General features: G+C 38.9%; 1 protein-coding gene across 1 annotated transcript in view; it reads right to left on the minus strand.

Moving 5' to 3' along the window:
• Nucleotides 1-559: 559 nt before the first annotated feature.
• The window catches only part of tpcn2 (two pore segment channel 2), a 26264-nt gene continuing 16412 nt past the window's right edge, over nucleotides 560-10411 (minus strand). The window contains exons 10-18 of the mRNA XM_046032046.1: nucleotides 8952-9001; nucleotides 8132-8231; nucleotides 6738-6809; nucleotides 6169-6242; nucleotides 4458-4563; nucleotides 3834-3916; nucleotides 3669-3750; nucleotides 2602-2693; nucleotides 560-2485 (exon numbers count right to left, since the gene is read on the minus strand). Of these exons, the coding sequence (XP_045888002.1) occupies nucleotides 2362-2485; nucleotides 2602-2693; nucleotides 3669-3750; nucleotides 3834-3916; nucleotides 4458-4563; nucleotides 6169-6242; nucleotides 6738-6809; nucleotides 8132-8231; nucleotides 8952-9001 (783 nt within the window). The 3' untranslated portion in view covers nucleotides 560-2361. The remainder of the gene's footprint in view (nucleotides 2486-2601; nucleotides 2694-3668; nucleotides 3751-3833; nucleotides 3917-4457; nucleotides 4564-6168; nucleotides 6243-6737; nucleotides 6810-8131; nucleotides 8232-8951; nucleotides 9002-10411) is intronic.

Genomic DNA, 10411 nt, shown 5'->3' on the forward strand with positions numbered 1-10411 from the left:
CTGTTGGGCTTCTGTAAATAACATCACAGAGTACGGTCTAGATAGATGGTATTACAAAGATAAAAATCTTTGAGGCCAGGAGAGATCAATATCATGTGTACAGCGGCAGTGTGTGTGCGTTGGTTTGTGAGGGACCTCTCGCTCTCTCCCTCTCTCGCTCCTGGCTGTCGGTGCCTCTCTCCAGATGTTTTGGATCTGGATCTTCGTCCTCCAGGAGATTCAGCTTCTCTTGTTGTCTCTCTCTCGCTCTGTGTCTGTTCCTTTCTGCTATCTGTGTGAATGGTGGTCTTGAGTTCTGCCTCTTGTGATTCTGTGTGGTCTGCCTTTCTGGCAGAAGGACCCCTCCTCTGTAGCTTTTTCTGAGTTTTTTTCTTATCTGAATGGAAGCTCTAAGGACAGAGGGTGTCATATACTGTACACAATGCAAAGGCCCCTGAGGCAAATTTGTGATTTGTGATATAGCGCTATATAAATAAAACTGACTTGAGGGAAAAGAGGTATGTGATAAGATATAGAAAATGGCTGCACATTTAACAGTTAATCACAAAATAAGTCTTTCAATTGTTGCAAAATATTTATTTAAAATCTGGTTTTGGATCTAGTTCACAAAATGCAGACTGAAATACAAGCTGTATCTCAAGTTAATTCAAATATCAGAAAATTGCATTCCAACTTTCCTATAAATATGAACCTCCTTCAATAAAACTTTTCCACAAATAAAAAAACTGCATCTGAACTGTATTTATATAAATACTAAGGCACACTATCTAGAAACGAATTCCATTTCAAACAACACAAGGAGTGAGCTTATCCCTTTTTACCCTTTTAGTTAAAAACAATCTGAATACACTGGCTTTATGGCAGGTACCACTCAGCAAAGACATTTGTTCATATTTACTGAGCCTTTGATAGCTCCTCTTGTAGACGGATCCAGCATGCAGTTTCCAGCCTCACCAGCAGCACAAATACTCTCAGAATATATTCACCTTTCACACATCCACGACATACTGATGTCTCAGGTGTGATTATAAAGCAGTCTCATAACGAGGTACAGGAGGCTGCATGTTCTCAGACATACACATGTATGTTCAAAAACATTTTAGTGCGATAAACCCTAAATTTACTTCTATGAAAGAGCTTTTGTTTTTGGTTCCAATTTTTAGCAGGCTTCCTCAATGAAATGTGTGTGTGTGTGTGTGTGTGTGTGTGTGTGTGTGTTTGTGTGTGTGTGCTACGTTGGTGATGGTTTTTGGTGTGGAGCCAGGAAAAAAGTAAATCTCTTCATTGTGAGAAACGAACATTTTGAACATTTCCTTATGATCTGCTGCACTTGCATAGATGGAATATAATCTGGCACATGTATCTGATGACTGTTTCACTGTGTGCAGATATCCTCTTAAAGACAAGGGGCAATTATGACAAAGGGGCCCTTCCTCTGAGTGCAGGAATGTTGGAATATGCTCTCTAAGGGCTTTCTAATAATTAATAAATGTCTTAGCCACTGCACCATCGCAAGCCCTTTCTATTTAAGGGTGTGCTTCCTGGTTCCTGGTGGATGTTTTTCATGCAGTGTGCATGAAACTGCTGCCATAGCACGCTCCTCTTCTGTGACCTTATTATTTTCTAACTCACTGCTGTTTTGCTGACTGAATCGTCAAGCATGGTCCATCATGTGTAAATAGAGACAACTCAAACATGTTCCACATTGGAGAAATGTTGTAGGTTCCCTGAGTGAAAGGGGCTTAAGTCACCGGGGGCCACATAAAAAAGCTTCCATATCATTTTTTATGGTTTTAGTGCTGCAACGGCTGCATATAGGTTAAGATAAATCTGCTAATTCTTTGTAAAGAAGCACAATAAAAGTTATTCCCATTTTACAGCAGCAGGAAATATCCAGTACTTTGATATTTAAGCCTGGACAACTGCAAAGCAAAACCCAAAATTTCAAAGAATACTTTAATGAGAAAGTCTGTTCTGGAGGCTCTTCGTAACACTTTATACTGATTTCATTCAGGGGGTTTTTCACTCTAGTGACTTGGATCAGCTTTCTCTATGTGCAGTTTAGAAATTAGAATTTTTTTCGTCACAGTTTGATTGATTTCTTGTACACTTGTTTCTACAAGACTTGTGGTTCTTTAGCTTCACCCACTCATGTTCATGACGTCTACCTCCAGAGAGCCTCTAGATTCTTCTGAGGAATCAGAAACTGCAGCGGTTTCACTCGTGAAAATCATGACAAATAATAAAAAACTATACTGGTTTCAGTAGTAGTAATCACATATTACAATAATACAAATTAAAATAAACTAGTAGTAGAATGTTTTCATTTTGACCTCTCAGTGCTTCTACCACACAGTAGACTCATTTAGTAGCAGTCTCCTGACTCAGTACTGCAGGTAAGTGCTGGTGCCAGTGTAGGTGTAGGTGGGGGTGTTGATGTAGTTGACAAAGTAGTTCCTCTTCAGTTGGCTCCTGGATGTGCTCTCTGCAAGAGGAATAAGTCATTGAGAAAAGAAGAGGAATTTGATGAAGAGGTATTTATGGCTTGGAGCTAGATTTTTGAGTTATATAACATACATCAAAAAAACACTGTCAACCTACTTGAACATGAGCTGAACAGAGGTTTCATAGCTGATCCTCTCCACATCTGTAACAGAGCAGCTGTGACTGCGGTCCCACTTATAGATGAAGTTCTGTTAGAAAATAATTGTGTTATTAGCATGTTTATTATGAAGTTTATATATAAAATTTACATCTGATATGGTTCTTGGTATTAAGGTGAGGCAACATGGTTCATTAGTGCCTCCTACAAAATTTAAACAGAGTAGCCCTTGTCCTACATTTCACCTATGTACAATATTTGGGATGTATAGTTGAAGGATTTTGAAAATGTCTTCGGAAAACTTCTGTAAATCAGAGATAATAACCAGGTTCATCAGTGATGACAGACCTGTAACCTGTTATTAACGCTGGAGGGACACAGTTATCCTGTCACGCATTAGGAGACAATTGAGCTCGATGATTTGACATGCTCAGGTTGTACACCGCCATCTTGTGGCAACAGTTGTCAAAGCAGCTTCATTCTTAATTTCATACCTGCAAGATAATTACTACATGACTTGGTAAAAGACTATAGTGACCAATCCAAGTTGCAGTGTGTTGCCCTTGTCGCCCACCGTAAAGAGAGGCTTTCAATACAAAGAAAAATGTGATCTGTCAACAGTTATTCACTCTTTGCAACACCTTGCCTTTATGAGCCATATAGCAAAAGCAGCTGTCGCAGCAGCAGCCTCAGTCGTCCATCAGTGGATCTACACTGGATGTGTTCAGCCACAGCTACTACAGGCCTAAAAATATGCTGCTGGTTGTTATGCATGTAAAACCTAAGTGAAACGTGAACTGTCATGTGGTCTGTTAGACAGTTGTCTTAATTCAAATAAAAGCCTTTCTGTTCGCTCGCAGCATGTGGATGGCTGAAAAAAGTGGCACTGAAGAACCCCATGATGTTTAGCAGCGTGTTTGCAGTCAGTTTAATCCATAGGTATGTTAATTAAATGCATTATGAAGTTCTGTCTGTATAGCAACATGCAGTTAATAATGTTTTACTTCTTTTTCTGTAGCCATGTTATGAATGAATGCGTCCATCTGTGTTGTCTGAGAGAACTGACCTCTAGGATGAGCGCCACAAACAAGTTGACCCACATGACAGAGGAGGTGAGCCACCAACACACAAAGTAGATCTTGGCCCAGCTGGGTAAAAGAAAAAATCGTTATCAACATCATCCTCATCATCATCATCATCATCATCATCAGGTGCTGTGCATGTTTCTTACTCTGTGGTGTATCTGCTGTATGCATCCATGAAGGCCTGCCAGTTGTTGACTACCATGACATCGTAGAGCAACATGATGGCCGCCTGAGAGAGAGGGAGGCAAAGACTGCACTTTTACTCAGAGTATATCACAGCAGTGTTCAGTACAGTTCAAAAATATTCAATTTCAGCATTGCGGCTTATTTCGTTATTATTGCTGTCCCTAACCCATCACAAAAGAACCTGCGAACCATTGTTGACAGTTAAAACTCATAATCTTCATCAAATATCAAACAGGTCAATAAGGAATAAAATATAGACTGTTTATTGTGAAGATGAAACTTTCATATTATCATCTGGTTGCTGCTGTTTACATTCACCCCAGATGCAAATTCAACAAAATTAATTTACTTCATATGTTACCATATTTTAATACAGGCCTACACTTAATTATATGTTGTGTGTGTGTAGCACGAACTACAAATTTTGTTTCGTTATGCAGCCTTATGCTGAATAACGACTAATAAACATCCTTGTATAATTCAGGCCAAGATTGATTTATGTTTTATCAGCTCTTGTTATAAGGAGGAAACAAATAAGTGAAGCAAAACACCTCCATAAAGATCAGAGTGTTCTTGTTACTCACAGCAAAGTCGTCAAAGTTATTTGGCCAGTAGCCCAGCTGTTCATAGGTGCCACACTCCATGCTAAAGTTAGAGGTGATGTTCTCCATGGAAGTATTGGAGTGAACACTGGAGCACACACACACACACACACACACACACACACACACACAGACAATCAGGGGTGACTCAACTGGGTAAAACAGTGAAAACAATTTAGTGATCTCTAGGTCTTTCAGTCAGTAGACGCCCAGTCCTACTGTAACTATATGTAATGTAGCCTCATGATATCTGTAACATATAGTCCAGCCCAGTCTGTGGTCCAGCCCAACAACAGAGCAGGTAGTTCTGTCTACAGGTGACTTAACTGTGAGTACAATTTCACTTTTCTTGCACGTCTGCTGTATTACAGAACACAGGACGCCTGTGGCAAGCCACTCTAACATTTATTCCTTAAACCTTACTAGTCACTATTTAAAAGCTACTAATACTTATTTATTAGTTACTAGTAACTAATGGAATAGATACTAGTAACTACTCCCATTTTACTAGTAACAATTGATTAGATACTAGTCCTTAATGTTTGGTTACTGGTCGCTATTCCATTAGTTACTAGCAACTATTTTTTGGTTACTAGTAAACTAATTGCACATTTTTGCCATTGAAATCAATGGAGCTCCACCTTTTCATTAGTTACTAGTAACCTTTTCAAAATATTCTAGTAACAGTAAATTGTCTTTGGTTACTAATCATTCATTAATGACTATTAAAATGGCTTGCTGTAACATTTTAATTCTTGCTAGTAAGAATGGAATAGTTACTAGTAACTAAAACATTTGCACTAGTATCTAAATAATAGTGACTAGTAAAATGGAAATGGTTAGTAGTAACTATTCAATGAGTTACCAGTAACTAACGAAAGGGTGATATCTACACTACAGAGCTCCATAGATTTCAATGGCAAAATGTGTAATTAGTCACTAGTAACTAAGAAAATAGTTACTAGTGACTAATAAATAAGTACTAGTAGAAAGAAGCACCACTACAGTAGTGAGTGGAAGTAGTAGTAGAACAGGTTATTTACTCAGAGTACAGATGTCAGTGAACCCAGCAGCAGTTCATCTGATTTGCATAAAGTGTCATTAAATGAGTCCATGTCTGGAGAGCAGTGGAGCACAAAAACAGCATGGTTTGGTTCCATGTTGGTCAATGAAAGACAAAAGATCAGGGATTGAATGACTGTGGCAGGTTTGAAGTCATACTGCACTGGCCCTGCTGTGCTACAGATTCTACACCTGCTTTTCTTGGATGTTACATTTCAGATGCAATTTCTTCTTCCTCAGTGCTCAGCCTGCCATGACAGATAAGGTGCAGCACATATCTGTATTCATTTCCATTGACTCATTCATATTTTGCACCTGAGATTCACTTGTATGGGACAAACAGAGTTTCAGCAGTGTTATTCTGTGCAAAACCTCAGAGTATATTTGGATCAAGTGGTTTGTACCGCTGTTTTTTAAGCTATACTGAGGGGAAGCCTTTCTTTTGCACTGCCCCCTATGTTATTCTATTAGGTGAGATTCAAATGTTAGCTGCTCATTGCATTTTCAGGTTGTAGGTACAGGCTCTGAAGCTGACACTCTTGCCAACAAAAAGGTAGAAAAGAGCTTTCTGTCACGAGTCTTGTCCAGTTTTGACCGTTTCTTTCATCTGTTAGTGACGATGACTTCATACCTCATCTCTGGAGGAGGTGTTATGGCTCCCTCAAACAGCCAGATCCCAAACACCGCAAACACGTAGTACACCACCTGCACAGAGAGCATGACGAAAACATCAACCGCTCCGCATGTTAGACTTACTCTATTTACATGTCAACTGCTCTGGACATTATTGTTGACAAGTGAAAACCTTGTATCTCCACCACTTACGTTTTGGAACTGTGGAAAGCAGCCTTGTTTAAAGTTTGGAAAGGTTTTTCAACCAGAGACAATAATCTCCATAAACATGCATTTCATCATTCAGCTTATTTCAAAGCAAGAACATGACCACAATAGAAGATAAAAGGTTTTCACCCAACATTGTAAAGTAGAGGCCATTTAGAAATACATGAAACAATGAAAAAATTATGAATACTAATACTAACACTGATGTTTGGGATTGTTTTCTACTTGAGTTTAATAACTAATAATTATTAGAAAATGTATGTGTGATGGACTGAAAAGTTATTTTTTATATATCGTGTATTTATAGCAACCAGTAAATGTAGATCAGCTGGTTGACTGAAGTATGCTGATGTCACTCACCACCAGTATCCCCGCAAAGGCTCTGAGGTTTTTCACCAGGTCCATCAGTGTACTTGCAACCAAAGCCATGAGCTGGACAACAAGACGGAGCGAATGAGAGACAAAAAGGGACATAAAGACACAGGAATGTTTTTGTGATGAGGCTGCAGTGTCTGAAAATGAAGATTTGTGTTGCAAGAGAGGACATAAGGCTGAAATCCTGGCTGTACACAACCTGCAGTGTTGGGCAAGTAATTCAGGAATTGTAAGAAGTTACTTTTTACTTATTAAAGTTATTAAAAGTAATGATATTACTTTACTTATCACTGTGTATTAAAAGTTACTAGTTCCGTTACTTGTTATGTCACTTTATTACCTTGCCTCTTACCACTGCTACCAAATTTTTGATATTGATATAAACATTTCTATAATACATATTAGTGCTGGGCAATGATTAAAAAAATTATTTTCTGCTATTAAACGCAATTAATCGCACTGTAAAGTAGTGTACTGCGCACTTTTAATTTAAATGTACTAACATGTAAACATGCAAACATTTTAAACAAATAAGCTGCTTTTTACCAGCAGTATTCCCTTTACACAGTAGCAATAAAATATTTCTTGTAAATCTCAACTTAAACATTAATGTAATCATATCGAATATTAAACCAAAGCTATTTGCCACTGCCAGGGCGTTACCTTTTATCTAGCTTGTTAAAACCAGTTAGAGTCCAAAACCACGATCAGAACGTCAAAACAGGCACCTTCTGAGCAACAGGTTAACATATATAAATCTGTTTTTTTCTGAACAGGTATCAGTAGAAACAGTAGCAAGTGTCCCTGTTAGAGTGAGGTGATGTGGTCGAGCACAAGGCGCTGCGACAAGCGGGCGTGTTCCCGTGAAACTGTCGCGGTTGTGCCCGCCTCACACACACGCCCGCCGCCGAAGTTGACAAATCATTGGGAGAGAGACTGATCCTCGCTGTTTTTGAGTTTTACTAACCAGCATGCAGCGTGTAGCTCTCCACTTCGCTGTGGCATTTGATCTCTTGTCTTGCTTTTGTTTATCTGCTTCTCCCACACGCTGCATCCAGCCTAGTCTGCTGAAGCCTCCCTCCACTGCTTGTTTGGGTGGCTGATTTGCAGGCTGATCAACATCCCGCCCCTCCTGTGACTCATGGTTCGACTGAATGTTTATTCAGCCAGTGAGCAACTGACTTTCAAACTAATAGTAATAAAATAAAAACTGCAATAACATGAGACAAAATAATTGTCGGCGTTAATTAATTAATTAATGCGTTAACGCGATAATAACGTGTTAACTTGCCCAGCCCTAATAAATATATATAATTTAATTACTGATTTAATATTGAACACTTGGGGACTCCACATATCACCATATACGCCACCTGTACCTTGATATCTGGGATGATGCGCAGGAAGCGGAATACAATCAGCATGTTGACCAAACGAACCATTTCCCACAGAGAGAGTACACCATGAGAGGATGGTTCCCTGTGGTGACACACACACACATACACACACACACACACGCACGCACACGCACACACACGCACACACACGCACACACACACACACACACAAACCGAAGTGAAATGCGAGACATTTAACACAGCTTACTTGTTTTATAGAGACATGTCAACAATTCTGAAAGACTCTTGTCCTGCCACTACAAATATATTGTTGTGTTCAGAAACACTTTGAGTGTTTCATAGGCAGCATCTTCATTCCTAAATCCAAACAAAAAATGGCAACTGCACAGTTACAGGTAAGGTTTAGAGTGTTAGACATGTCTTTAGAAATGTCAGAAAGTTTGGTTAAACGATTAAGCAATGTGTATTTGTTGTACACTGTAATCTGGAATATGTTTGAGCCAAGAATGTGTAACTGCTCATGTAGAGATGGGAAGAACGTCAGTGACTCCACAGCTATGTGTCTTTTTTCTTAGCTGATTGTTTTTATTTCAGACTGTTTGTTTAGGCATATTTTTTCAATTCAGTCTGTCTTTCCCATTTAAAAGGTGAGTACTCAATTGGACCTTGTTACATAAAGGTTACATTTGGAATGCAGAACTTCATTCTCCATTCTAGATGATTTTGATAAATTTCTGCAACTCACATGTCAACCATCACTGCAGAATGTCCTATTTGAAAACAATGCCAAAGTGAGAACAAACATTCACTTTAAAATGAACAGAAGAAAATACAAACCTACCACTGAGAATAAGGGAGTCTGTAGGTCACATATATCATGATCTGTAGGGCCTGATGGGAAAAAACACACATAAGATCAGAGATGAGGATTAAAGTGGTAAAAATTGCAACAGATCAATTGTTCATGAGACATTTTACTTACTGAATGTTTATGGCCATTTTGGGGCAGCGGAAACAAGTTGGGAACACAACATTAACATATCATAGGGTTGTTGCCTAACAGCTGCATATTTCACATCCAGCAGTTGCAGAGCAACATGATCATTCATGTGGAGAGGTGTTTGTGTCACCTGATGAATCTGAGTCATATATTCTCTCTCTGTTAGCTCTGTTAGTTGCTAACTGCTCCACTATGTTCACAAGCTCGTCTCTAACTGTGTCTGCCTGCTGTTTGCTGCTGAGCAGGTAGTGTACACTGGCTTTTACAGATGTTTCTCTAAAAACAGCTGCAGTAGAGAGAGTGACTAAACAGTAAAGTTGCAGCTGGACAGGTAAGCAGCGAGCTGAAACTCACTATAAAGCTGCAGATTGAAGTGATAATGCTCTGTAGGTTCATCACTACCAGAGACACATTTCACACTATCACACTGTAATTTGATAAATTATCATTGTTGGTAAAAAAAAATATTGATATCTGCTTTAACTAAATTTGCATGTCAGTAGATTGTTCACTTAGGTGCTGATCGGCATCTAGGATTATCCACAATAAGAAATCTGATGACTGATTATGAAGCCTCAGATTTCAGAAGAACTTTAAACCAGTTTGTAGTTAATATAGGTAGATTTAATTGTGGAACTATTTCAGGGTAGCAACTATGCATTCAACCTGCATGCTGATTTTAAACTGTGCACAGACTCCAATCACCCACCACCATCACTTCCTACAGCATGTACAAAATAAGCATAGTGTAGATTCTGCATTATCAAAACAGCATTATGTTTGTTTCATATGCTGCATGAGTTTAATCAGTTCTATAGTAGAGGTGGGAATCACCAGAGGCCCCGTGATACGATATTATCATACTGCTGATACTTATGTCACGATACGATATTGCAATTTTAAACATACTGCACTATATTGCAATTTATTACCTTTTTTCTTATTGCGATACTGCGCTGTACCGATTTTAATTTGTTACTTCTAGGCTGGATTACTGCAATTCCCTTTTTTCAGGCTGTCCGTAAAAGTCCATTAAGACTCTTCAGCTGATCCAGAATGCTGCAGCACGTGTTCTGACAGGAACCAGGAAAAGAGATCATATTTCTCCTGTTTTAGCTTCTCTGCAATGGCTTCCAGTAAAATCCAGAATAGAATTTAAAATCATTCTTCTTACCTACAAAGCTCTTAATGGTCAGGCACCATCTTATCTTAAAGAGCTCATAGTACCTTACTACCCCACCAGAGCACTGCGCTCCCAGAATGCAGGGTTACTTGTGGTTCCTAGAGTCTCCAAAAGTAGA

This window comes from Micropterus dolomieu, linkage group LG20 (genome assembly GCF_021292245.1).
Source record: "Micropterus dolomieu isolate WLL.071019.BEF.003 ecotype Adirondacks linkage group LG20, ASM2129224v1, whole genome shotgun sequence".
NCBI classification, from domain to species: Eukaryota; Metazoa; Chordata; class Actinopteri; order Centrarchiformes; family Centrarchidae; genus Micropterus; species Micropterus dolomieu.